This window comes from Rattus norvegicus, chromosome 4 (genome assembly GCF_021556685.1).
Source record: "Rattus norvegicus strain SHRSP/BbbUtx chromosome 4, alternate assembly SHRSP_T2T, whole genome shotgun sequence".
In the NCBI taxonomy this organism is placed as follows: domain Eukaryota; kingdom Metazoa; phylum Chordata; class Mammalia; order Rodentia; family Muridae; genus Rattus; species Rattus norvegicus.
Window position 1 is genome coordinate 161799472 of NC_141537.1, and position 14234 is coordinate 161813705.

Sequence of the window (14234 nt, forward strand, 5' to 3'; positions counted from 1 at the left end):
TAAAAGTAGGAACACGCCTCCAATATTTAGAATGATCAACTTAAAGATGACTGGAATAAAGGAGCTCTTGGATAGAGTTTTCTTGGCGCTTGAGAAAAAAAGAAACAGACGGGTACCGAATCTGCCGAAGCGAATCTGCTAACTGTACAAAACAAGCTAGAAGTCAGCTGACTTATTGGGCAGTTCTGCGTTGACAGCTCTAAGTGTGCCTTGGTGTTTGAGTGAAGAGGTGAGTTCGATCCCATAGCGAAGAAACCCCTTCAGTATGGAGGACCTAATGACGGTACCTGCTACAGGCTTAAAGAACAGAAGCAAGCTTTATGGGGGCTATCTAAAGTGCTGGAGTGCAGTTTGCCATTGACAGTTCAGTATTTGTGGAGAACTAGACTTGGAGTTTTGCATGCTGCTCTGGCAGGGTGTAGATAGGCACACCCAGAGAATCTGGAGATGTAAACTGGGTTAAGATGAATTTTATCCTGAAATCAGCAGACTGCACAAGCAAAGAGTAACATGAAAACGTGATTTTGTTCTGTTACATGTACACAGTGTATTCCGATTACTGTCTCGTTCACCTCATATCGCACCCGTCCCTACTAACTTCCCCATCCCTACTAGTCTCCGCATCTCCACCAGTATCCTTTCCAGATTCATGGCGTTGTTTTTGTTTGTTTTTGTGACCCAATATCTTATCCAGAGCAGATGTGTGAGCATTGCAACTACTCGTTGGAGCCTGGTGGGGGCACCCGTGAACACACATCTGAAAAAACTTATCTTTCCTGAATCTGCCCATAGAAAACAGTTCCTTATTGGCACATGGGTCCTTCTGAGTCTTTCTCTCGCCTCCCTTTGCTGTTGATGGGCCCAATCTTATGCAGACATCTGACACTGCAGTGAGTTTATGATTGTAATGGCAGTATCTTGTCAGAAGATGGCATTGTTTTCTTCTCTATGTTCTGGTTCCTATATTTTTCCACTTCCTTTTCTGCTGTGTTCCTTGAGCCTTCAAAGGGGTGGTATAAATGTCTCATTTAGGGCCGAGTCCCTATCTACCACTTGTTCTCAGCACCTTGTGTCACCTGGAGACTCTCCACTCACTACTGTTCCCTGGAAAGAAACAGTTCTCTGATTAAGGCTGAGAATAGTGCTTGTCTGTGGGTAAACATAAATATTTAGGTGGTTTGACCTTGTTCATTTAACTGAACAACAGTATTTACATTTCTCCTTAGGGCCCATCATCTTCCCTACTATGGGTTTCTGACAGGGATTATAGTGCCAGGTAGGGATATGCTCCAATGGAGCTGACCTCAAATCCAGTCAGAGAAAATTGGATACCCTCATAATGGTGTACCAGTTAGGTATGTCTCTCCTAGCAGGTTAGTAGAGTTCATAGAGTCCACCGCTGGGTTAGACCATTAATGAATTTCTCTTAGAGCAGCCTCCATAGTATCCTCAAGGTCTATAAAAGATAGCCAGCAAGGAGGAAACTTCCAGCTGAGTTCCAGCTTGATTTTTCTATATCATCAATTGAGCTGTACAGTATCTTTAACAACAGAGTTTATCTTCTAGTTTTTATGGACAACCTAGAACGATTTAGGTCCTAGCAATGTGAGATCCAGTTAGGAAGCTGATGACTGGCTCTTTAAGGAATTCCTGTGGATTGTTGTCTGTAAGCAGGTGAAGGCAGGCACAAGGTAAGACAAGGCTGTGATTGGGCAGTGAAAAAGTAAGGAGGGCACAGAGTTTTGAAGAGAGAAGAAAGAGGGAGGAGGGAAGAGGAAGAACCAAGATGGAGGAGGAGAAGGACGACCCAGATCTGTGTGGCCTTAAAGGGCCACAGGTAGTTATGAATATTTCATAAGGGATGAATTCTTATAGGACAATTTGCCTTATCTAGGTGGGCAGTTTATATTAATATTAATTGGTTTGGAGTGTATCATGTGGACATTTTGTGGAGTGAGGATTTACTGATATAAATCTGATTGATAAATTACAAGCTTATTAGGTTTTAATTTTAACAGGTTGCTGGTAGTTGTGACTGTAACCATAGGGGATGCTAGGAATGTGAGCAGAGTTCACAGCAGAGTCCCAAGAGGGTGGTTACTGCTGGGACCAAAGAGTAGCCGGTGACAATGTGGGACTAATCATGGCTAGCAGGGAGGTTGCTGCAGGGCCCAGGGAGTAGCCCGTGACAGCTTGGGATGGAAATTGGAAGCTTAGTGAGTCTAGTTGAGACGCTGCTTTGCTGACTGAGATGAAAATACCCTGGAGCCAGCAATAGTGTGGGTTGGTAGATTCCCTTTTTAATATTTGCTGCTCCACATTCCTGCTGTCTTTGCTACATTTTCTTTTCCCTGAATAGTGTCCTGTGTGCCTCAGGGGCAGCGTCCTTGTGTGGTCCGTTCTTCTGTGCTTCCTACTTGGAGATCATTCTTGTGTTCTCATATCCTTTTCCCATCACATCTCATGACCTTCAGTGTCTAACATCTTCAAGCTACCACTGGGTCTCCGTTGTGTTTGGCCACTTTTATGAGTTCCATAAACTAGAACACATGTGTACCCCACCCCACCTCTTCCTACGTTTCCTCTTGCCCTTAACTCAGTATTAAGTACTCATTGTTCTTGCCTAGGAATAAAAGTACCTTTGAGCATATTTTTGCTCTGAAATTTACTTTAAAATATCTTTTCATTCTAAAAAATGAAGGAAGAAGAAGCATTTGATTTTTGTCACGAAGATGGATGTGCAGGGGAAAGTCGAATAGGCTGGTCATGGTGGTGCACACCCTTAATATCAGCATTTGGGGGCGGTCAGTGCTGAGCCAGGATTAAATGTCTGGCATCATCCCAGGGTACATGGTGAGGCCTAAGTCACCCTAAACTACACAGCGAGACCTTGTCTTAAATAACATGGAAGGAAAGTGAAGATTAGCGTAGTTGGCTCAGCGTCGCCCAGCACAGCCGCTGAGTGATGGGCTTTGTTTTAGAGGTGTTCTGTGGCCATTTGACTCATGGCTCTTTCCCTCATCCTACAGAAATCCTGCTGAACAACATGAAGAAAAACCGAGAAAGGTTCTCCAGCAAGGAAAGAGAATTCGTGTACAAATTCCAGATAGGAAGTGAGCGCTTAGAACTGAGAGTGCCCCTCAGGTTTCCCGTGGACGAGAATGCCAGTCATCTGCATGGACGTCTGATGCTGCTGCACAGTTTGCCCTGCTTCATAGAGAATGGTGAGGACGGACGGACTTTTGCTCCGCTGTAGTCTCTATCATCAGAGGTTTCTTGGTAGAACACAGATTCTCGAACTTGGGATGTGACCCATGAGGCTACACAGCTGAATGTTAGGCTCACGAAGAACATGGCAACCCGAAAAGGTTTTCAACACAAGTGAGCGAACATTAATGCAGAGCCAGCTGCGTGGTGGGTTCAAGGTGCTCGCCGCTGGTGCTCTTTGTGTGCGGTGCCACGGTGCTGCGCACCCGCAGTGAGCGCTGCCCAGAGCGTCCTGGCGCAGACTCAGACTGCTGTTCGCACTGCTTTTACAGCTTTCAGTTCTTGTAGAAACGACGGTCTCATTATAGAACACGAACAGTTTAGTATCTCCCTCTCCTCCTTCCTCGGCATTGAAGCTTCAAATTACTGTATCTTTAGACTGCATCGTGTTAGAATGTTTGCGTTTAAACATTTTTATTGCGTTTATTTGTTGTGGAGGCAGAGCCTGCGTGTGCACCCCAGAGTGTCTTCTGTGTGAAGATAGAGAACAGCTTACAGAGTTAGTTCTTTCCGTCCACCACGTGGGTCCCAGGGATCTAACTCAGGCTGTCAGCCTGGCACCAAGCATCTTTATCTGTGAGCCATCTCTTTGGCTCCTGAGTGTTTGATTTTACATGTCGCTGCTTGAGCTGCTGGCTTGGCTTTTATAAAAATTTGTTTAATGAATTTTGACATGAAATTAAGACAGAATTGCTAACACTTTCTGAAAAGCCCTTAAATTTCTGTTTTGCCCTCCTATACTAAATATTTATGAAAAATAGTGTTTTTGGCATCGGCAATTATAAAATCAAAATGAAAAAGTTAAGTGTACTTTCAGTATTAATTATTCAGTCAGTATTTAATTATTGGTATAAAAATGATCAAGCACATCTATTTCATTAGTATACATCTTTTATTTTGTGCGCATGCGTGTATGTGTGATGTGTGTTTATGAGGTGTATTTGTGGGGAGTATATGTGTGTGGGGTGTGTGAATGTGCGTGTGTATAGGTTTATATGTGGGCATGTGTGTGGGTTTATGTGTGGGTGGGTTTGTGTGTGGGCATGTGTATATGGCATGTGGGTGTGGCTTTATGTGTGGGCGTGTGCTGGGGGGTGGAAGGGACAGAAAGTTGATGTTAGGTCTTCCTTTGTCGTCCACCTCTTTGTTTTATAGAGAAACGGTCTCTCACTGAACCTAAAGCTCACCAATTCAGCAAGACTTGCTGGTTAGTGAGCTCCAGAGATCCAGTACTGCAGTCTGTCTCCTCAGTGCTGGGATTATAGTCATGCACTGCCATACACTGTATTCTACACAGGCCCTCGGGATTGAAATCATACTTACACAGCAAGCCTTTTGCTTGCTGAGCCCTCCCCAGCCTTTAGTTTAGTCTTTAATAATCAGATTTGTATACTCCATAGTAACATAAGTTTCTTCATGATTTTTAAACAGTGAATATTTGATTTTGTATATATATCACCTATTTTACAAACCTTTTGTCTTAGTTGGGTTTGTATTGCTAACTAAAGACCAAGAGCAAATTGGGGGGGAAAGGGTTACAGTTGCAGTCTATCATGGGGAAGAGACTCAAGGCAGGGGCCTGGAGGCTGGAACTAAAGCGGACGTCACAGAGGGACACTATTCACTGTCTTGTTCTCCGTGGCTTGCTGGGTCTGCTTTCTTCCAGTACTCGGGACCACCAGCCCAGAGGTGAGATACCACCCCATCTGTCCTCCCACATCAGTCAGGATCGAGGACACGCCCCACAGGCCTGTGCGCATGACACTGTACTGGAGTCCTCTCTCAGCTGAGGTTCTCTCTGAGATGAAAACAACCAGGAACCTGTACACCCGAGTCATGAAAGACATTGTGTGGTGAGGAGTCAGCTTTATTTTTAGGCCCTGTTCTCCCAGGGCTACCAACTAGAGCAGAAAACAGTTTGTAAGGGAAGCTAGAAGCATTCTAGCACTGTCCTGTCATATAAACCAGAGTCAGGACACAAACAGGGCATGTCCTCACCCCATTAGTAGTTCTTAGAGGTTGCTTCATCCCAGACAAACACTCTCACTGGAAACTTGTTAGATATATGGATTCTACATTTTAAATTTTTTAAAAATTGCACATTTATTCATTTTGTTTATTTACACCTCTGTGTGTGCATGTGTATACCACGGCACATGTGTGGCAGTCAGAAAACAATTTTAATTCTCTCCTTCCATCATGTGGGTCTCGGGGACCACTCAGCTCATTTGGAATGGAGGTAAAATTAGCTTTCATAATAGAGTGCTTTACCCTACCATGTGTACATCTTGCTGAAAATGGCATCTGTCATCCCTCTTACAGACTTAAAAGAAGCTCTGGCCCGGTTTATAGAAGAAGAGTCCCTCAGAGACCATGACAGCGATGCAGAAGCATGCTTGGAGGCGGTTAAGTCTGGTGAGGTAGATCTACACCAGCTGGCGAGTACATGGGCCAAAGCGTATGCTGAGGTGAGATGGGGGTCAGAGCATTGCTTCCAGACACCGCAGACCTTATGAAGATGTTTTAGTTGTTGAAGTCGTAAGAAACAAAGTATAGAATCCAGTTTTTGTGCAAACCAGTTACATACAGTATATGTTTCTGTTCTGTGTCAACATGAGCTCCTAAGACAAAGTATTCTTATTACATTTTTGTTTTACGTGTGTGTGTGTGTGTGTGTGTGTGTGTGTGTACACGTGTATGGGTTGCTTGTGCCACCAAGCACTTGTGGAAGATAATTTAAGGGAATCGTCTCTTACTTTCCACCATGTAGGTCCCAATGAAGTTTCTTGGGCCCAAAAACAATCTTTGTTATTTTTTATGAACTATGTTTGGAATAGTGACTATGGAAACATGAAGCTACTTTGTCCTACATAGTCCTTGGAACATGTTTACATCAAAAAATCAGTCTGAAGTTCCGGTCCAGCTGATGTCTTGTCTGTCACCTGACAGCCTACAGCAGTGACCAGAATTTATTCTCAGCTTCGGTTAACCTCTGTTCTCACCTGTCTTCATGATGTCATTATTTCTCTGTAGAGTCATGTGATTAGTGTGCCCTGTTTCGTGAAATCCAAGACACCACACACATCATTTTCTTATTTACTAACTTCTGACTCTTTTAGAATACATTTTTAATAGTCAATTTTTCTTCTGGTTATAAATTATTACATACAAATTATATTTATTGTACTGGATAGTTTTGTTAACCTGACACAAGATAACATCTGAGAGGAGGGGATTTAATTAAGAAACTGCTCTCATAAGATCTTCTGTGGGAAGCCTACAAAGCATTTTCTTACTTAGTGATTGATGGGAAAGGTCCAGCCCATTGTGGGTGGTGCCATCCCTGAGCTGGTGGCCCCAAGTTCTGTAAGAGAGCAGGCTGGGCAAGCCACGAGGATAAGCCACTAAGCAGCACCCCTCCATGGCCTCTGCATCAGCTCCTGCTTCCAGGTTCCTGCCCTGCTTGAGTTCCTGCCCTCAGTTCTCTTGATAATGATCTGGAACTGTGAGTAAAATGAACTCTTCCCCATGGTGTTTCACCATGGCCATAGTAACCCCAAGTGAGACATTTGTCATAAAACACATTCAAATACAACTCAAGTCAGTGGTTGTGAGAAGTCCCACTGTCCTGACATGGATGGTGACCGGGATGGTGTTAGCTTTGTTGTTCATACTGTTGTGCAGGCACCCATATACATCATGTATTGGAATGAGTTCGTGACATACTGACATTCTTACTGTCCTGGGCACTTCCTTCCCTTGTTCTGCAGGAGTACCTCATACCTTTTCCTAGGTGTTTCATAATAACAAGTTAGGTCATATCTCTCCTCTCTGTGTTCTTTTTCTATATTCAGAGATTCCTAGAATAACATCTACATGTGTGTAAGTGCAGGGTCTCTGTGTCCTTGTGCAAAAGCACAGTCGTAATATGCATGCTTTTTCCAGTAGCATGTTAAACAGCAGTGCTCTGACATGACAGAATGTGTGTCATCTCACAGACAACCCTAGAGCATGCGAGACCTGAGGAGCCTAACTGGGATGAAGACTTTGCAGATGTGTACCATGACCTAATCCATTCTCCGGCCTCTGAGACTCTCTTAAATCTGGAACACAATTACTTTGTTAGCATCTCAGAATTGATTGGCGAAAGAGATGTGGAGCTGAAAAAGTTACGAGAGAGGTAATACTCATTTCTTGTGTTACAATTAAATGTTACATTGTGAAATATGTTAACCTTCAGGGCAGGCTGTTTGCACTTTTATAAAATTACAACACTTTGGGAAATGCTTCAAATGAGCTGTCTTCTTTGATCTTTACACAGCCCCACACTTAGCATCTTCACTGTGCAGGTGAGAAACCTTGGGTTCCATAAATTCACTGATTTATCCAAGGAAAACTAGAATTTTATCCCAGTGGATAAGAAAGACTTCAGAACTATTAGCCCTTCCTCCTTGTTCTACGCCTGCTGGGAACCTCTCGTGGGTGGTCTTCCTCTAGGCCATGGCAACTCTCAGTCATCTTATAAGCATCTTGCATTAGGAAGAAAATAAAAAGAACCCTAGAATCATCTCGGAATTTTAATCAGATTTGAATTCCTTCCAAATAGTTTACCTAAGACAGCATGAAGAGTGCTTCCTTGGATACACATTTCAGAGCAAGTAGAAAGCTGCCAGCTTCTTTAGTATAAAGTGTGACTTCTCAGGTCCCTCCCTCTGTTCTGTGAAGTGTGATGTAAGAAGGGCATCCTCCTAGACCATCCATGGGATTTAGCAGATCATTTATTACTTCAAAGCATTTATTTAAAAGTACGGGTATACATACCATCAGGATGAATTTTAATACTACTTGCATGGTGTTTTTGTTGTGGAAGCTTGTTAAGAGCAAATAACACTTGTTTTTTGTGACTGAATTAATATTAATACCAAACAAGTCAACTGAAATGACCCGCCATGTGCTTGTGTTTCTCATTAGCCTCGCATAAGAAAACAATAAGACTAACAGTGTATGAATAATTTGCCTTATTTTTAATTATTATAGTTAAGAGATTAAAATATAATATAACCATAGATGGATTTCTTTTCTTTCATGATGCTGAACAGTGAGCCCAGGCTTTGAGCCTTGTGTCTAAGATTCAGCCAACTGCCAGCCAACAGCATGAGGGGAAGAGAGTTATACCTGTTCTGAACATTCTCAGCCTTTCTCTGTGGTAGCGATTGCTGAGTAATGCAGTATGACAACTAGTTACATTGTTGCACTAGCCTTGGGAAGGGCTAGAGATCAGTTACAGCATGCTGAGGGTGCGCAGAGATGATGCAAACGCTCTGTCTGGAAGGCCATGTGAGTCCCAAGGGTTCCTTTCTGCTGACTCCCGTGTGCTCCTGACTAGTTCTGCCTGCTCCTCCTGAGAAGACCCTGTCTGTTCACCTCTGGTCGGGCTGCCCTCTTTTCTAAATCAGAAGTGATTCCCATTCTGTTTGTTTATTATTCTCTGAAACAGTTCCTACTCTACCACAGACAGTGAATTAACTCACCGACTATTTACCCTCTCTGGAACTAATGATTTTTCTATTGTAGAATAAGTTTTTTGTTTCATGTTTTTGCTTTTTTTTTAAGAGAAGTAATACTGTTTATCATTTGACATTCAGGTTACAGTTGTCATCCTTGGTATTCTGAGCCAGTCTATAGTGAACACATTATATGAAATAAAATAAACTTTCTTTTGAATTTAATCCAGGCAATATCTTTAAAAATAATTACATGATTAACCACATTTTAGATAACATTCAGGATGATGTAAATGTTCATGAAGTTTTGTTGAATTGTTTTTGTCTTTTTTAATGAGAAATATCCTGCTTTTATGAAACCATATTCTAGACAGTTCTTTAAACTTTAGAAGGAAGGCAATAATATTTTCATCCACCAGGGGGAGGACTTGTAAAATATTAATGCAAATCTGTAGACATTTTTGTTTCTAACTGAATCTCACTTATAAGCGTACTAGTCACTGGACTTTCTGAAACAGTAATGATCAGCAGTGGTGGTGCACACTGTAATCCCAGTTCTCCAGAGGCAGAGGCACGAGCCCGGCCATGGCTGTGTAGTGAAACCCTGTCTCAAAACCAAACCAAACAAAAGGGCTTATGGGATCATCTCATTGCATGTAGTGAAGTGGGAGCTATAGCATACAGAATATTTCCAGATGTCAAAGTGTTCATGAGTGTAAATTTATCACATATACCTATCCTACTTAAATGTTCTGAGTAAGTTTAAACTCAGTTTTAAGAACAAATTACTTAACTAGAATGGCAGTAAAACTGTTTAATTTTATTTATTATATATTTTTAAATTTATATCTTTACTTATTTTTGTATGTATATGTATGGAGTATGTACATATTCATGTGGGTGTTTTCATGTGTGTAGGTGGGTGGTATGTGTATGTATGTATGAATGTATGTATGCATGTATGTATGTAATGTAATGTAATATATGTGAAGGCCAGGTCAGTACTGAGTGTCTTACTCAGTCTCTATCCACCATACTTTTTGAGACAGGGTTTTTCACTGAACTTGGAGCCTGTGTGTTTGGCTCCATATCTGCCAGTGCATTCCAGACTTTACCTGACTCTGCCTCCCAAGCCTAGGGGTGCAGCTATGCTACCACTCTTAGCTTTTCTATGAGTATGAGGCATCCGACTGAACTATCTCTCAGCCCCTCAAAATATCATTTAGAATACTTTTTGAATGCATTTATATTAAAAGATACTTTAATACAGTCAGAACAGACAATAAATTTTAGAAGTACAGCTCAGGAAAATTTTCACAGAGCAAGCCAATATCCAATCAAGAAATAGACGTTTTCCAGCAAAGCAGAACCTCCCTAATGCCCTCCTAGTCACCGTGGCTAAATAACTGCTGTCTGTCCCTCCACCACCATTGTCTGGCTTCTCCTGTAGGGGACCCATTCTGTCCATTGTTGCTCTGGGTCAGTGAAGAGAGTAGCACGAGGCTACATCGCCAGGTTGTAGTTCGCATTGCTTCTTAAAGTGACTGTGACGTAACTGTGTAATCGCAGTCTCCGGGTGTAGTAGACCGGCTCTGCATTGAGCTCGTGTCAGTTCACACACACTTGCCTGGGGAATCAGCGTACGCTGCTGTAGAGCTTTTCTTGAGGACCTGAATGAGAAGGGGTGGAGCAGCCGAGAGCTTGCTTGGATTTCATCTGTCTTCAGTTATGGATTAAGCTCAGGACAGTGATCTGGCTGCCTATGAGACGGGCTTGAAGACATAACTGTCAGTTCTCACATACTCATTTTCAAGGACTCAGAGCATTTTCAAGGTGTTGGAGTTTTAATCCTTAGATATATTATCTATCATAAGTTAAAAATTATGTTTTCACTTGTGGCCGTGTGCCCTAAAATTGTGGTGAACATATCTCAGTTGTTCATTTGTGTTTTAGACAAGGCATTGAAATGGAAAAGGTGATGCAGGAACTGGGGAAGTCGCTCACAGATCAAGATGTGAACTCACTGGCTGCCCAGCACTTTGAATCCCAGCAGGTAAGTGAGAGCAGGGGTAGCGGTGGCTTTACATATGTCATTGTGTTTCCTCTTTCTTGTGAAAAACTGGCTGCTTGGGACCCTCTCTCTCTATTTAGGACTTAGAGAATAAATGGTCAAACGAACTGAAACAGTCTACAGCTATCCAGAAGCAAGAATATCAGGAATGGGTGATAAAGCTTCATCAGGACCTAAAAAACCCCAACAACAGCTCCCTCAGGTATTGACCCTCCACTGTCGTGTCGCGTGCTTCTATCATGGTTGATGCTTACTCTAAAACTGAGTCCTGGTGGTTACATATGCTTGACGATGAAAATCAAAGACTTTATAGTTCTAATTTTTAAAAATGTATTTATTTTTATTTTGTGTGCATTGGTGCTTGGCCTGCATGTTTGTCTGTGTGAGGTGTTGGATCCACTGAAACTGGAGTTAAGACAGTTGTAAGTGACCATGTGGGTGCTGGGGAATTGAACTCAGGTCCTCTGGAAGGAGCAGCCAGTACTCTTAACCACTGAGCCATCTCTCCAGCCCTATTTTGTGTTTCTTTGAGACAGATTCTCATTATATAGCTCTGCTGACCTCAGACTTGGCGTTTAGCCTAGGTTGGCCTTGAATCTGGGGAAATCCCCCAGCCTCAGCATCCTAAGGGGTGGAATTACAGGTATTTTTCTTTCATTTCATTACATTGTATTACACTTGGCATGACTGGATGAAAGCCAGACACTCAGTAAGCAGAAAGAGAAAAGGTCTTTAAGTACAGTAACCCTGTTTCCAGAATGTGCTAGCCCATGTCATAAACATTGGTGTACAGCCCAGGCTGGCTTTGGATGACCATTGTCTCTATGTCGTGTCAGTCTCCCAGTAGTCTTACATTAAGGGTAAGAAATATATCTTCTTCTTCTTCTTCTTCTTCTTCTTCTTCTTCTTCTTCTTCTTCTTCTCCTTCTCCTTCTCCTTCTCCTTCTCCTTCTTCTCCTCCCCCTCCCCCTCCCCCTCCCCCTCCCCCTCCCCCTCCCTCTCCCTCTCCCCCTCCCCCTCCCCTCCCCCTCCCTCTCCCCCTCCCCCCCTCCCCCTCCCCCTCCCCCTCCCCCTCCCCCTTCCCCTCCCCCTCCCCCTCCCCCTCCCCCTCCCCTCCCCCTCCCTCTCCCTCTCCCTCTCCATTCTTTCTTTTTTCGGGGTAAGGGGCTGTCTGTCTGTTTTGTCCAGCTGACAGCGGTTTGCCAAGCCCCCTTGACCCTGCACCTAGCACACTCAGTAAGTACTGGGATGAGGGACGCACAGGTGCACCTCTGTTTAGTCAGGCTGGGAACGAGCTCAGTCGGTAATGATCTGAGTTTGTCCCCTGAGCTTCACACGTGTACAGCTTTGTGTGCACACATGCCTCCACAGACAGGAAAGGAGCTGGTCAAACCTCCCCGTGGCAGTTCTATTACGTCTTTCCTGCATGTGACGGTCTTTAACTTGCTTCACTGTTTTCCAAAACTGTTCCATCTTCTAGGAACAGCCCAGGCACTTTACTTCGAAGCCAGAATTTTGACAACAGTAGGGTTCAGGGGTCAAGACCCAGCATGCCGTGGGCTCTCTGTGCATGAGTGGGTGCACTGACCCAAGTGTAGAGCATACACTATGTGTTGTAGGCAAGCTACTGAAAGCCAAGGATTTAAGGGAGCTAAAAAGGTTTTGGTATAGAAACCACCCATCCCTTTGCCGCTGTGCTTTCTGGCTCAGTGTGCAGGGCACTGTGTAAATTCTGACCTCTAACTGCTGCTTCTTAAACCATTATGTCTTCAGGAAAAAATGCTTTTACTATTATCACCTTTTGTAGGTGTTTCCACAAGCAGCACAAATTCTGTTTTAGGTCTATTAGGGGATAAACGATATGAAGTAAAGTCCACCTGTTAAAGGGACCAGTATCAGCTCAGGACCCCTAAGCTCAAGTTCTCAGCACATGGATTTATTTGCCCCAGAGGGACAGAGGTCAGGGAATAAGAGACGATAGCAGGAGATAGAGGGTGAGGGAGAAGGGGAAGGGAATGAGGAAGGGAAGAAAGAGTATTTGTCCCACAGAAACAAAGGAGTGCCACTGGAGAGAAGAGACAGATGTGGTGCATGGGAAAAGGGAGATTTATAAAGGTACAAGGGGACCCTGTGTTAGGATGAGGTGTTTAATATTGATTGGGCTTGTTAATGAGGTGAGCCAAGGGGGGAGGCTTTTGATTGCTGGACTTCAAATGGCATTGGTATTCAGTGTCAGGAGGAAGAAGGTCAAGGCCTGCCAGAGCCATGTTTGCCATGCTTGGGCTGACTGGAGTCCCTTCATTCCCTTCTGCTTCAACCTTGGGTCATGGGTGTTGGGTAAGTGGGTGTTCTCTATGGCTGCTTCCTGCTGACATTGGGGCACCATTGTTAGCGGACCCTGGCCAGAGTTTCTTCACCTGTTTTAATGGAGCACAGATTAAGGAATTTTTACCATCATAAAACTTATACCACAGTCAAGACATGGCATTTTCTCTGTGCTCTTCATATAGAACACTATCTCCTCTTGCCATCTCATCAGCCTCCCTGAGAGTGGTCGCCGCACTGTGGCCTTGGCCAGCACTCCATCCTGATGGGCATGACTGGGACTTCCCATTCCAAGTTCACTTCTGGGTCCCCGATGCCTAGTGTGTTAGACAGATATTGGTGTGGTGACTTTATCCCCGTGTCTCTCCTTGCATCGTTTTCTTCTTACCAAGCTGTGAAAGCTCTGCCTGTTCATCATCTATGTTTGTCACCATCTGGATGTTTGTCTGTCCTCAGATGTTTTGTGGATTCTCCTGCTCTCAGTTACCTTTTCATTTTCTTACCCATACCCTGTAAAAGCAGACTCATTCTTGTAGACCAGCTTAGCCTTGAGCTAGCAGTGACCCTCCTTCCTGTGCCTTCTCTGCACTGGAATTCTGGGTGTGTGCTACATAGCCAGCTCTCCCTCCTCCTGCTTTATAGGTATTGGATTAAGAGATTTTACCTGGGAGGGCAGCACATGCCTGTAATCCCAGCACTTGAGCAGAAATGAGACGGATTGATCTGAGTTTGAGGCAGCCTGGTTTATTTATCAAGGGGCTACAAAGTAAGACCTTGTCAAAAGAGGAATATATTTAGCTAAACAGCAATTATGTACTGAAGTTAATGGGCCATCACTATTAAGAAGATGGACATCTTGTCAGCAGGGCAGCAGACCTGTTGTCTGTACACTCAGTTCCCAAAAGGGTTCGTTTCTACAGTAGCTGGATGCTGCTCTAGGCTGGCACTTGGGGTTTGAGAGAGCTTTTCTCTCCACACTCCTCCATCCTCGGCACCCAGCAGTCTTTGCAAACCTGTGCCATAGAGTAAGCCCTCTCTATGCTGTTGTCCTGCTCACAGCGGTGCAG

The 14234-nt window shown here is 43.8% G+C and overlaps 1 protein-coding gene across 3 annotated transcripts in view; it reads left to right on the forward strand.

Annotated features, from left to right (window-relative positions):
- Positions 1-167: 167 nt before the first annotated feature.
- Ferry3 (FERRY endosomal RAB5 effector complex subunit 3) overlaps positions 168-14234 on the forward strand; it is a 34145-nt gene continuing 20078 nt past the window's right edge. Inside the window, exons 1-6 of one of the 3 annotated variants that reach the window (NM_001106623.1) lie at positions 168-229; positions 3030-3224; positions 5590-5735; positions 7266-7447; positions 10725-10824; positions 10923-11044. In NM_001106623.1, coding sequence (NP_001100093.1) covers positions 3047-3224; positions 5590-5735; positions 7266-7447; positions 10725-10824; positions 10923-11044 — 728 coding nt within the window. In that variant the 5' untranslated portion in view covers positions 168-229; positions 3030-3046. Of the gene's footprint in view, positions 284-3029; positions 3225-5589; positions 5736-7265; positions 7448-10724; positions 10825-10922; positions 11045-14234 lie in introns of all 3 variants that reach the window. The other 2 variants (XM_087657024.1, XM_087657025.1) reach the window with 2 other exon arrangements.